General features: G+C 35.2%; 1 protein-coding gene across 1 annotated transcript; it reads left to right on the top strand.

Moving 5' to 3' along the window:
• Nucleotides 1-87: 87 nt before the first annotated feature.
• WDR88 (WD repeat domain 88) lies at nt 88-13,305 on the top strand. Its single transcript, XM_080552778.1, has 11 exons — nt 88-234; nt 848-958; nt 2,322-2,410; nt 4,227-4,290; nt 4,769-4,907; nt 5,273-5,402; nt 7,488-7,672; nt 9,023-9,105; nt 11,378-11,446; nt 11,856-11,948; nt 13,086-13,305. The coding sequence occupies exons 1-11, from the start codon at nt 127-129 to the stop codon at nt 13,221-13,223; spliced, it is 1,209 nt and encodes a 402-aa protein (XP_080408904.1). The 5' UTR covers nt 88-126; the 3' UTR covers nt 13,224-13,305.
• Nucleotides 13,306-14,502: the final 1,197 nt, after the last annotated feature.

Raw genomic sequence — 14,502 nt, 5'->3', positions numbered from 1 at the left:
CGAACACCTCAGGATGGAACGAAAACGTGAGAATAACCTCGTTGACAGACGCGCGGAGGAGGCCGCGGGGCCGGGTCTGGGGGCGGGCTCCCGCCGCGGGGCTGCTGAGGCGGTGCGCGGGGCCTCATGGCGGCGGGGGGCAGCCGCGGGGACCCCCTGGCCCTGGAGCCCGAGCCGGAGCCGGAGCCGATCCCAGCCGCGGGGCGCTGGGGCGACCAGGAGCCCACGGCGCAGGTGGGCCGGGGCCGGCAGGCTCTGCGTAGCAGCATAATCGGGGCTCCTGCAAGCTGAGGGCTGGAGAGCTCCGCGCTGCTTCACGAGTGGTTAACCCTTAGGGCAGGTGGTTTGGGGATGGTTTAGTGCACGAAAACGCGTGCTAGACAGTCATAGTCCCAACTGACTGAAGAAAAGCCTTTTCAAAATACATCTTTCATAACATTTTTAGCGGTTTTGGCTAAACAGCGCAGCCTGAGACCTTTAGTCCTGCAGTTTGATGGGCCAAGATCAATGAAACATTTCAGGGGTTTTGAAAGACTTGAGAGAGACTTAACAAAATTTAAAAATAAAACTTGCTTTGCATGAGAGAGGAATTGGGGAAAATAAACCACCACCACCAAAAACAGCTTCTTTCCCTCCAGAACAATCAAATCCAGCAACATTTCTTTTCGACCAGGTGGTTGTGAAAGCAGGTGTAGCCCAGCACCAGGGCAAGGACGTGAACTCCTCACATAAGTGGAGCCTAAAAATTCTGCTCCGGTCGTTGTTTTAATGCTCCCTCTTGTGGAGGAAGCTGTCAAAAATGATTTCAAAGAAAAGTATTCCTAAACTTTGCTCTATTTGTTTACAGCTACAATACAAAATTTTAAGAGGACACAGCGATACTGTGAGCTCCTGCCATTTTTGCTCTGAAGACACAAAAATACTTTCATGCTCTTATGACAGAACAGTGAAGCTCTGGGTATGTTATGAATACAACAATGACAAAAAACAACACATTCAGTTTTGGTAATTCCATAAAATGGTATTGCTACTGATAGGTGAAATAGCTCCTTGAAGTGAAAGTCCCTGTAAGGAAGCAACTCTAGCTCTTAGACTTGACAGTTCATATTTAAAAAAGGGAGGGATAGTCAGAATTGCCAAATTTAATTCACGTATCAAAGATGAATGTAAAAACACCTATGCAATGAAGGGAGTTTATTATTTGCCTGTGGTCTGAGTCGGAGATTTTTATATGGACAGAAGGAACTGGGCTGTAAGTAGAAAGGTAGATCTCTGAGGTGTCAATGGTTATGTTAGATAAATGTATGTTTGTGTATGAAAGGAATTAAGCACAGAAATTTAGAGAATGCCTTAAGGACGTTCTTAAATGGCAGTTAGGCATGTAGGAAAAGAGTTAACAAAGAGTTAAAGGAAATAAAACCAAATTTTAGGTGTTTGAACATCACCGCCACTGTATAAGGAAGTGTTCAAAATGAATGATTTTTGAATATTTTTCCAGTATATTCAGCTGGAAGACTGAAGACAAGGTTTTATGTTTGTTTATTTGTTTTTAAGATGGAAGGCAATTAAGTGGGCCTTCATTACAACAAAAAAAAATAAAAATCACCCATCAACTTTCTTGTGAACAAGGGAGGTAAAAAAAAAAAAGCAAAGAATAAATCAAAGATGGTAAGTAGGAATTCTGAATGTTGGTGTGAGAGAGACAGATTTCTCTACAGAAATATAATTGACCCAGGAAGATGCTATATGTGAAGGAGAGGGGAATGATTTGAGGTGGAGGAAGCCAGGCTGATCATAGGATTTTAACTGGTGCTGGAGTATCAGTAGGAGCAGAGGAAACCGCTGTTAGGGTGTGAGACAGTATTCATCATTACTTCAGCTCACTTTTCATTGTTTCTATAATCTTTGCAGTCTAATTGTTTATCTGTACTGTGGTAGTTCAGCAAGGGATTTCTGGTTGGTTCAGTACAAACAAAACAAAAAGACAGTCCTGACACCAACACCTGGACAAGGCTGATGTAGAAGCAGATAAATATAGGCAGAGTGGTGAAATGCAAGAAAATGCTTGGTGTGCCAGTACTGATGAGAATGACTGTCAGTGGCTGAACCCAATGATACTCATGACTGACTTTTGGGAAACATATTGCAAGAATAAATTATAATTTGTATTTTCAGATTAGATAATACAAGTAAGACTAACCTTGCTTATTTCACAAGCTTTATTTTGTGTTTTTTTTTTCTTTCTTTTTTTTGTTGATCTGTATTTTTTCCACAATCTTAGCAAAGCACTTCCTAATCAAACTACTTTGGATTTATTCAAGGATGTTGCCAAAGGTTTTCCTGTTCGAGTTTTTGAAGAAGAACACACAGCCCCAATTTCTGAGTGCAACTTGAGTCCTGATGACAGAAGGTGACTATTTGCTATCGCAATTTATACAAATATAGCGTGACAATTTGTGTGGTTTTCAAGGTTAAATTTCACTGCACATGGAAACACTTTGTACAAGGTGTAAAAAAAATCAGTTAGTTTTTCAATCCTTTCTATGGTTTCCTAACTTTTATTACATCAGAATCAAACTTTTTTTGCTTAATTTTCTGCTCCATTATCACTTTGTCTTACATCTCTCTTCCTTCATATATTCCTCCTAATTCTCTCTATCCTTGCACTTTCCCTTATGTTGCCCAGACCCTAGTAGCAGTCTGTTTACTGCCAGACTCCTTCATCCACTCAAACTGCCATAAATCTCATCTTGATCTCACCTACAGTTTGTACAGGAGCTCTGAAATCTTTTGTTTTTCCTTTGGTGTCCAATGGAGTAAATGTGAATCTTTCATTGTCTTAAATGTATGGTGGAAAAGTCCGATAGATCGTGACTTCTTTTAGGGCAAAAAACGTATCTAATACTGGTTTTGAGTTATATGGAGCTGGAAGTCTATGCCCTATGTTCTGAAAGGGGTATGTAAACATGTATTATTTGTATAAAAGAACAGCATTGAATTAGCCACGGTTCAGGGGTTCACCTGTTGGTGAGTTTTATATGGTCATAAGAGGTCTTTTCTATGTGTATTGTTTATTAATATTCTATAACATTTCCATTAAGCCTGTCAAGTCAATTCCAGAAGAAATGCATCATATCCAGTGTCAATCTATGGGCATGATAATTAAGACAACTGCAATATATATTAATACTTGGTTAAATAGGTTATGCATTGCCTCCATGGGTACTATTTCTGGCGTATTTTATCATTAAGTTGTACTTTAAATCAGTCTTTATCAGGTTAGAGATTTGACTAATCACCTTTTTGATCACTGAATAGTGTAAGTGCTACACTGCCTGTTGCCATTGTCTACATCTTTGAATACTGCTAACAGCAAGTAAAATACCATTGGCTCTGGAAACCACCTTCCAATTGAACATGCTACCCATTCGTAACCTTCATGTGGTCTTTTGTGTTAAGTGTTTCCATTTAGGAGCAGAGTTTGTGCTGATTGCAGGAAAAACGCACATATTGGATAAAAATAGGTTTACTAACACAATTGTGTTTTTAGTTGTGAGAATGTAAAGTTTTCTTGGGTGAAATGTATAGAAGTGACATTAACTTAAAATGCCACAATGGTACTCAAAAAATTTGTCCTATCCAGTGACATTAATTATAAATGTTATTTCAGGTATTTGGACATCTTTCTAATAAAACTGTGAGGGAAAAATTGTTGACCTCCCATTTCATGGAAATCTGTCTCTTTTAGTAAACTTCATTGAATAGCTTTGTTGTATAATGTGGCTTTGTGTTTGTGCAGAGCAGTGTCTTTGGTAGAGGGTTACCCAGCAACATAACTACTGAAAATCCAAAAAAAGCCCCAACTATCTAGGGACACGAGCACCTCACATTCATTAAAGAAAGACATTATAATGGCTTTATTTTTTTCTAAAGGTAGAAATAATTAAATATCTTGTAATGCATTAAATGAAATTGAGTTGACTGCTTGCACTGAAAATTGCGTAGATAATATTTTTATTATCAGTTTCTATCTGAAATATAAATAATCCTTTTAAAAAGCGAACACTAAGGTAGGCAATAATTTTTGCTGCTGTGTTTAAAAATCTATTTTAAATTAGTGGATATGAGGATGTTAAATCATTGTCAGAATTAAATGTTGTCATTTATTTCTAAATAACTTCCTTTAAAATGAAAACATTGAGTGCTGTTTTCATTGTCATTTTTAGAGTGGTAACATCATCCTATGATAACACTGTCAAGGCTTGGGATATGGAAACAGGAAAAATGCTTGTAGGTATCTTTTTGAATACATCCTGCAGAAGGTATAACTGTAGAATTCAGCTATAATTCTTTTTTTCTTTCTTTTTTTTTAATAAAATTAAAAAATAAACATTATTTGTTAGCACAATACAGTATGGCTAGGTAGGCTTAATTTTTAGTCCTAGTTTTGATACTGATTAATTCATTGAACGTCTCAGTTCTTTCAGATACAAATGGGTATAATAATAATAACCTGTCTCAGAAGATATGTTTAAGATTGATTAAATTAACTTTTAGGATTTGAACAGGGTGTCCATGTCTAATTTTAAATTAATTGCTAATGTAAAAATAGAAAAATTGGTTATAAATACTTCTATCACTTTTCACCAAAATAAAGTAATATCAAAGCCCTTCCTTCCAAGCGTACTTACAGATTATAGAAAGTCTGCTGTTATACAGTTTTATCTCTAATCCTCCAGCATAATTCTAAAACCTTTTTTCTCTTCAGTGGACAATAGAACATGAAGGCATTGTAACTTCATGCAATATCTCATGGGATGGTAAATATGTGGTATCAGGCTCAGACAAAGGTAATGCCATATTTGTTTTTGATGCAGTAAGTGCAACAGTGGTAGCACATGTCCAAGGTAAGACTTAATGCTTTTATATCTTGTTTATGCATGATTTTTTTCTATTTCTTACAAGAAAAAATAATTAGCTCAGTTCAAATACCCTTATGTGAGAAAGGCAAAATAAGCTTATCTGCAAGATCGTAAGCCCATCATTTTTCACAGTAGGTTTATAAAATGAGATAATAGGGCCAAAATTAGACCAACAGTGATTCTTTTTTTGAAGCATAATTTCCCTTTGGATATAATTTAACTAGTGAGAGCTCAGTCCCATGAGGCTTCCACTCAAGACTGCAGGTCAGGGACTTTACCACTCCTGAATCAGCTCCTAGCACTGCGTGCAGTCCTTAGAAGTAATCGTCCCACTGGGTGTCTTTGCATAGGTCATCACAGAAGTACGATCACGAGATGCTGTTTTGATCTGGATAACCAAAGAGTGACTTCAGTATCATACGATAAGACCATAAAGCTATGGGATATGACAACTCGATCCACCTTAGTCACCATTAATGAGTAAGAAACAATACTATTATTAATTATGCATGGTATTATTTGCATATTTGACAATTATGGAAAAGCATGATTAAAATTACCATTCAAGCTTCCTGATGCAAATAGTTGAACAAAAATGTATTCTGATGTCTGTAAGCATTTCTAGTGCTATTTTTTAGTGCTTCTAGGTCCTCAAGTACATATAGTGGAATAAGTATATGCAATATAATACGAAGTATAAACTTCTGGTTGTGATTTCTACTAATTAGGAAAAATTTATAATTGTTGACTAATGAAGTCTTTAAAAAACATAATGGAGTGAAGCAAAACTAATACAGAGAAATTTCCTAAATTGGATTATTTTGGTTGCAGCTTAAACTCCCATGCTTCTTTTTAGAACCATTTCGGACATGGAGAACAGATTATTCTCTTGTTTTCTGAATACATGTGCAAGAACTTTTGTTATATCTACTGACTCATGTTTTCAGAAGACAGAACTATCCTTATTCGTTTAATATTTAATTATTCTTTCCTCGTTTTCTGATTGTTTTTGCTGTACATCTCAGATATCTTTACAATGGGTCCACATTTTTTTTGAATTATATGGCCCCATAATGCAAACAGTATTCCCTCTAACTAGAAAAAAAAGTATTATTACTTACTATTCATAGAGTATACCTCTGTTCATCATACATATTGGATGTGATTTATTCTTGCTTTTTGAAAACATGATGATGAAGATGAGTCAGTATTTGCCACATCCTTTTTGCAGGACTGTGATAGAGAGACTATTGTTCCCACCCTTTATCTGTGCAGTTCATTATTTGTATGTTACTCTTGAATGTCAGACTTGACCAAACTGACGTGGTCAGACAAGCCCTTAGACTAGATAATGGATTAAAATACTGTAACACTCTCACAAACTGCAGTGACTACAGCATTGTTTCCTGTATAGACTATTATAACCCTTTATTTTCCTCATCATTTCTTCAATTTGTGAAGGTCATTTTGAATTTTAATATTTGCTCCTGTAATTGCAGACCCTCTTAGGCTTCTTTCCATATCTCTTTATCTCATTATCTACATTGTTAATGGAAGTATGAAATAGGAATGAATTCAAAACAGATGCTGTGGACCCTATCAATATATACTTACATTTTCACAGTGAACCAATTATAGCCATTCTCTGAGTTTAGATACTGCTTTTCCAGATTATTTGTCCCTATTTACTTTTGGAGAATGTCATGCCCAGTACCAGCAGCTATGCTTAATATGAGCTCTGGAGCCTTCCCATGCTAAACCCGTATATCTCTCAATGAAATTAGTATTATATCAAAAAATGATGTCAGTATAGGGTATTATTATCATTTTAAGAAGAAAGCGTGCAACAACAGATACTAAATCAGCTGTTAAAATTATCAGTGTCTTTAAATAAACTCAACTAATTTAGCTTTGAATTATAAAAACAATAAACAAAGACTGCCATTAAACAGTAATAAAATTGTCTTTTGAGAGATTAGGAATTACTTTGGATGGGAAATTCAATATGGAACTTTGTAATAATATTTATTTTAAATCACAGTGACAACAGCACTGTTTCCTGTAAAAGATGCTCATAATCCTTTCCCCACTGTAGATTTCAGAAAGCCCTAGAATTCTCATCCAGTTCTGGAACTTCCAGATTTCTTTTCCCATGGGTATCACTGCTTCCAAAATTAGATTTCAGTATAGAATTGATCCATCCTTTTCTTCTGAGTATGTAGAGGTTGATGCATGCTGTTTTTTTTTTTTTTTTTATGAGTGGCTTTTTTGGTAACTTACTCTTAATAAAGTGTATTTGTGTTGTAATTGCTAAACAGCTTTTTGTTAATCTGTGTTCAACAACAACAACGAAACTGATCACTTGCCGCTGAACAAACAGGGTTCACACCTGAAAAATGACTTAATCAAATAAGGGATTTAAACCCATGCTGGCTGTGGGATTGTAAGCAGCTCTGGAAACTTTACAAAACTATTCATATAGTTAAAATTCACTTTATAATGGTTTATTATGGTTTATAATGGTTACCAAACCTCGCTGTTCTGGTATTTTTATCTGTGTTTCAGGGGACACAGCAATGCTATCTCAGATTGCTGCTTTACCTCTGATGGTCGTTACTTGTGCACAGCATCCTGGGACAAAAGCTTAAAAATATGGGATATAAAGACAGGAGAATTTCGATGTCATGAACCTATTTCCTTGAACCAAGGACATGAGGGTTCTGTTAGTTCCTGTGTTTTTAGCCAAGATGGTGAGTTATCTTCATACCAGTACGTGGTGTATCTCAATATCTAGGTATGTCACATATCAGATGAACCACAAGTGACCACTCTAATCATGGAAGTCATTTGTGATTTCCAAGATAACATGTTTAATTATCAGAAAACGATGTCCATGTAAATGAGTAAATTGAAGTTGATGGTCTATTTTCTGTCTTAACCACTACTTCAGGCACTGGAACACTGCTTAGTTGACGTACCCATCAAGAGATATAATTAAAGACCATAAAGGAATAAAAGCACAATACTACTACAAGATTAACTTAGCACTTGCAGATATTCTCCTAATATTAGCTAGTAAACACCATTTTCAGTGAATATTGTACTGATCTGTAATGAAGTACCCCCTAAAGTTACTTCATAGTGCAAACAATGTATGCCAGTAATGTATTTCTGAAAAACTTCATGGCTACATTGATGGAGCACGTAAACTACTATTTTCAAAGTAGAAATATTTATGAGTTATACAAGACAATTTGGTACATGGCACTTGATGTCTCCTTGATGCTTGGGCAAAATGGAGGAGAAAAGGAGGGAGAAGCAGACTCCCCAGTTTACCTGTATCTGAGTGGAGGTAGTGGAGAGCTATTTCCTACCGCCTTTGTTCCCTTACTTTCACTAGATCACAGTCCATTGCTAGTCCCTCCACAAACATTAAATTTGTGTTATTGCAAACTGCTATTTCCAGATTTTCTTTTCTTCACTGCGATGGACTAATACCAGTTTCTGTACATTGTGATCTAATTGGCTGTTTCCTTTTGCAACTTCACATCTGAATACTTAGTAAAGATGACTCCTGAACTGCTGACGCCTGATCAATCTGCAGGCATAACCAAACAGTGGCTTCTCAGCTAGACTGCTCATATAAATAAATAGCAACCCTGTAGGGGGAAAAATTACGTGTGTTTTGAGGACATGTAAATGCAAATAGGCCTATGAACGGTGGAATTTAAAAACGTGCTTTCCATGCTAAACTCCTTAGTATTTTGTTTTTACTCAGAGTTGACCAAACAATTCTGAAAATATTCTCTATATTTAAACTTTTAAACAAAGTATCTTGTTGATTTCCTAAGACAATAAAAATTTCATGTGCTATTTCCACTCATTTGTGTGTTTACTAAATTTATGTTTTATATTTACAAAACCAAGAACATTAGCAACAAATAGCCAAAAGGAATTTTTAATATCTTGTTAAAGCATGACTAATAGCTCGTTATTTAAATTTTATTAACAAAGTCTGACTCACTGCTAGAAGGAGTCTCTTTTATTAGTCTGTATGACAAAGCAAATATATAATATAGTATTCTGATTTTATATTTCAGCATCACTTGTTGTGTCTGGCGGATATGACAAAACTATAGCTATATGGGAAACAGATGCAGGCTATAAAAAGCTAAGCTTAAAGGTACTGAGGTCTTGTTTGATCAGTAGTTTAATGAGAAGGTTTAAAACGTGTCGCTCTTTTAAAAGCATTGTGTATTTTGATACCAGATACCCTTGCCCATCCTTTCCAGATATAGGCAGGAATATATTGTGGATTTCTGTGATTTAATTTGCCAGAACAATCTATTTTTACACAATTACCTACAAAGACACTACCTTTGTAAAGTCAGTTACTGATATGCTATTACTTTTTTTTTTTAAGAACAAATTTATTTAATAATTATATGAATGGAGTTGTGCTTATGTTTTAGGAGATTATTCTAGCAAGTAACAGGAGTCTGGATAGTGCATATATTAATTGTAAAATGCCATACTGTGTATGGCTTTATGTTTACATGCTTGCATATGTCCGCAGAAAATAGTACATTACAAGGGGAGCATTCCAAAAACTGTAAATACTAATGTTGAGGTTGTCAGGCTTAGTTCAGACCCTAGGTTACGCACTTTATATTACTACCTGTATTGACTGGGACACGGTCTGCCATGTTACGGTCCTTTATAGGATGATCAATTCTGTAAGTGAGGTAGCTATTCAGTATTTAGCTATCCCTGCTTAGAGCTAGGACTGCTCTTTTCTTTCAGATCCATGGTAATACCACCCAAAATTTGAGGAGGTAAGTAATATCTGCATGAAAAAAAAAAGAGCACCCTACCTTCATTTTTTTTGCGTGCCATCATGAGTTTATTTTTTGCAAATGTATCATATCGTATTATATTACCTTTCATTCATTTCTTATTTTAGTGGAAACAATCCACAAGACTTCAATTAATTATCAGATGTGAGTCGAAGAAAAGGATTAACAGTGTTCCTAACCTTACATATGCATTTTGCAAATGTTAATTTCATAGAAGTCTTACAATAACATCAGAGTTCAGATTTGCAACCTTGCCTCTTTCCTGTCTTGTGAAAATCTGATTTCAACAGAGTTTTTTGGTTTTTGGACTTACTACATACACTGTTTGAGGCTTAGTTAAGTCTCACGTTAACATGAGTTAAATGAGTTAACACTCATGAACAAACCCACCTGGCATATCTCAGAAAAGACTGCTTTCCTTAAAAGTCTTTTGAGCTTAAAAATAAATTTCAACTGTTGTTTGCATTCAAGATAACATCTTTGTATGGGAGATCTTAAAAGCTTGTGCCTTACCTGATACCTTAAATGTAAGCTTACATACCCTCCTCAGTTGGAACTGTAGTGATTAAACCTTTTGAACAGTAACAGCACACATTCTCCACAGCATAGGTGCTTTACGTAGTACAACTACTGCAAATTTCCCAGTTCACAGCAATCTCTGTAAGTAACTCAGTTTCCCATAAAATGAGAAGGCATCTGTTTAAATGCTAATGTCTTTGTAACTATGGAGAATTCCAGTTTAGTATCTGTGCCTTGGTATAAATATATTCTGTGCTCATAACTAAATTTAAAAACATGTTTTAAAGATTCTGCTATAAAATAGCGCTTACATTTTATGTATGCATGTTTGACTTTGTGCTTGAAAAATATACACTTGTTCCTCTATTATAATTTAATTCTTAGGTGTGGCATTAGTCTATCAAAATGACATGGTGCCTTCCTAAACTCTAGGAATTTTATCGGTTAATTCCATTCATGTCTGAATAACGTCCTTCACTGGAGTAAACACATCATTTGAGATTTTAACCTGTCTCTATTCTTATGCCAACTCAATGCCGTTAACCTCAAATCAGCAGTGCTGCTGTTGTCAAAACGAGGATATCCGATACATCTGCTTGACTTGGCCTGCTTCCAGCACTGGTTTCCTTCCCTTGAAATGGGGAGAGTTGCTGCCTGTTCCCAGATCTCTTCCCCCCCCTTTTCACATGCAAAACAGCCTCAAGTCCTCCTCCCTTCCCTTTTTTTTAGGTAATGAGTATGAGGAATCAACTCTCTCTCTGTACAGTTCTTTAGTAATCTGTTTAAAAAAGTAGGAAAAAAAAAGACCTTAAATAGAGCTTAAACCCATGCTAACTGTGTAGATGCAGTGCTTCTGATTGCTACAACCGGTGGTCTGCTTTCCAGAGATTATAACAGCCATTGTTTTCAGGTATAGGTAGGAAAACATGAGCTTCATAGAAATGTTTTTTCCTGACTTGATGTGAGAAGTTTAGACAAAAACTTTCTCTCTGCATTTCAAAATGAATGCATGGTACAGATTGTTGTTGTTATTATTAGAAAAGTATTTTTTTACTTGTCTTAAATTTTGCTCTACTGTAGGGTCATTGCGACTGGGTGACAGATGTTGCAATTAGTGAAAACAAGAAATGGATTCTTTCAGCCTCAAAGGTAATCGCTAATTTCCTGATGTGGTTTCAGGAGCCAACTTATAAATGGATGTGAAGATTTCATCCCTTGTTTTCAGCTGTGGTTTGATGAAAATTAACACTGGTAAAGTTGCTTATAAAAATTCTAAGTTCTAAGCAATATTTACCTCAAGTAATTAGAGGAAATCTTAAGAATTTGATACATGTTTTTATTTGTTATAACACATCAATATGTGTTATTATTTTAAAATGTGCATGCGGTTTTAAGATTGCTAAGGTTTCCAAAGATGTGATACTTAAATGTGAAATAGTTTAGCACTCTCAGGGTGAGAGCTCATCTGATAAAATGAGATTTCATCTTCTTGAAAATGATGTAGGTCACTGTTTTGGTAATATGCAAACACATCAAAACAATTGCTTCTGTTTCTCAGGATTCTACTTTGAGATTGTGGAATATTGAGAAGATGGATCACATACCTTCAGTGATAGAAAGCAGAAAAGAAAAAGGCTCAAAAATCACTCAGGTTCTATCATTTTATTTTCTAACCCCACCTCATAATTTATGCAAAAACAAAAAATTTGGATTTTAGAGGAAAGCTGTAAGATTTGCTGACTGAAAACACAAATTGATTGTGATTCTTGTCTCTGTGTGAAGATTTTCAAATCATTTTTGGGGAGTGGAATGTAGGTTTTTTTTTTTAAATTGATTGCGGGAAGGACACCAATTTGTATGTAGAGGTGCATTCTCGTTTTTAGAAAACACAGTAAGACATTTATGTGTAACTCTAAAAATAAATATATTTTGTTTTTCTATGCTTGATGCTTCTGCAGAGTAACTGCCTGCTTATATAAGAGTTGCAAACTTAAAAAGACAGGGACGGTAATAAAAATGTTCTTCTGAACATAAATCAGCTTACAGTCATTCTAATTAGTTGCTTTTTAAAACCGAGACTGTAAGTGTTCTGACCTCTGAAACATGAATTATAAGCAGATAGATATTAGGAAAGTGGAACGTTAACAAGCTTAATGCTGTTGAGATGTGCTTTTCTTTATAGTTCCTCAGTTGTTTTTGATGGTGTATTTGCAAGATCTCTTGTATGTTTTTCTTCTTATCAATAACTACTAAGTGAAATTGCATGGAAAAAAGAAAATTGTTATTTATATATTTATATATTTATTTTTAATCAGGCTTTCCTGTTGAACAACATTTGTTCAAAAGCAATGTACAGCTTTTTAAGCTTTTACCAGCAGTGAAACTGTGTGCACTCCTAAAAAGTATCCATTGATAGAAATTTGAGAATACAGTTAAAGTTGGTACTAGAAAGGATTTTTGGTGCATTTTTAGCAATATTTAAAGTATATCAAACAATTAGAAAAAAATAATGTTAACTTTTTTATAAATATTTTCATAAGCATTGAATTTTGAATTAATGCTGTATGCGCTCTAATACTCGTGAAGTCTACTCCGTTTCTGTGTGTGGTCAGCAAAGTTTTTTTCAGCAGCACTATCTGTGTAAAGTTATGACAGCTATACACACCTAGTGCATCTCAAAAATCAGGCCTAGATATGTGTGTATATGGAGACATACTTTTATGAGTGAAATAATGCACATCTATCGCAAAATTTACTAAAATACCATTTTTAAAAATATTTACACCAGTGTGAAGAATGCGAAAAACTCTTCTTAAGCCTGCAGTGTGGTGACTTTGAAATGATATCCAAGTGTGTATTCTGTCGTCTGTCTTCTCCAGTGACACGTATTTTGCCATTGCCACCTTCTATCTCTCCTGATTTTTAAATTCATCCAGCAGTCTTTGGGTGTTAACATATCTAAGTATAAATGGAATGTCTGTACATCTTTATATACTGCACATACAAAGGTAAGGGCTTCCTCTAACCTTGTGCTACTGTGGTATTCTGTATGGAGAACAATAAACTGCTGTACTAATTCATTGAATAGCCGTGACTTGTCATGTAAAGAATGCAACTGCCCAGGAGTTGAAATCTATTTATGTTGCGTGGTAGTAGAAAACAAAATTACTTACTTGTCCTTTGGTAAATTTTAAACAATTGTAAATTAATACTATAACTCCAATCTCAGCTTAGTAAAGAATACATGTGAATGTATAAATCATGACAGGTTTCCTTCCGTTCTTTAGATAAACTGTTCTTCTTTACTATGGCACACACAGTTGCTTTCAGTGGACATCAGACAGAGTTTTGTGAGTAAAACCATGAAGAAGACCATAAATGTTTTTTTAACCTGTTGCCATACTTCTTAGAAAAATTTTGCAAATGAACTTTAAGCCATGAGAGTAAGTTCTAGGCTGCATCATAGCTGACTTGATGCAGCACAAGCTAGTTCTGTGCCATCCGCCAAGGAGCATGGTATTTTTACTACTATTAGGAGCGTGAGAAGGTCAATTGCTAAAAGTTTTAGTGTTTCAGTATGTTTGGAAGCCTTGTTCTTGAGAATAGCATTTTCAAACTTTTCAGCATTTCTTTCCCAAAGGAACAGAAATGAGAATAGTTAGAACTGGGCGTGTGGCAGCCTGGAACACAGTTAAGCTGTGGAATAAAAACGCATTTGAGTGGGTAGATTATTTTTTCTTCTTTTAAATTATATGAAATGTGTAGCAACAATCACAGAATCCAAGCTTAAAAGAAAAATACTTCTGGGATACATTTTGTATAGCTTTATGGCTTTGAATAAACATGAGGTGATAAAATGCATTATTTTCTAACATTCTTTTCTGTACTTTACTTCTAAATTAAATAATACTTTTTGTTGATAGAGCAGCTAAAGAAAATGCTGTGTCCGTGCCCCTGATGTTATTTTTCTGAACAGATTACAGAAAATATGCATGTATTATAGCTAAAGTAATTTGGCTTGAATGTAGTTAGTAATACTGAACTAATTTCTGTAGGTTAGAAAAGATTAGTCATTGATGTTGTTATATTAAAATTGAAAGTGTTCTCTGTTTCTTTTTTTTACCCTTTTCAGCTGGAAAAAATCAATGCTCTCTTTTTTTTCCACTGAAACAGGAAAAAAAACAATTGCTCTATAGAGGTTTGGT

Source organism: Anser brachyrhynchus, assembly GCF_964034855.1.
Source record: "Anser brachyrhynchus genome assembly, chromosome: 12".
NCBI classification, from domain to species: Eukaryota; Metazoa; Chordata; class Aves; order Anseriformes; family Anatidae; genus Anser; species Anser brachyrhynchus.
This window is presented reverse-complemented; position numbering and strand designations above follow the sequence as displayed.

What these genes read in the sequence shown, in the direction of transcription:
- WDR88 (XM_080552778.1), top strand. Translation starts at nt 127, where the DNA reads ATGGCGGCGGGGGGCAGCCGCGGGGACCCCCTGGCCCTGGAGCCCGAG. An exon ending in CTGTGTTTTTAGCCAAGATG is followed by an intron (nt 7,673 to 9,022) that starts GTGAGTTATCTT and finishes TTTATATTTCAG; the next exon opens with CATCACTTGTTGTGTCTGGC. An exon ending in GGATTCTTTCAGCCTCAAAG is followed by an intron (nt 11,447 to 11,855) that starts GTAATCGCTAAT and finishes TCTGTTTCTCAG; the next exon opens with GATTCTACTTTGAGATTGTG.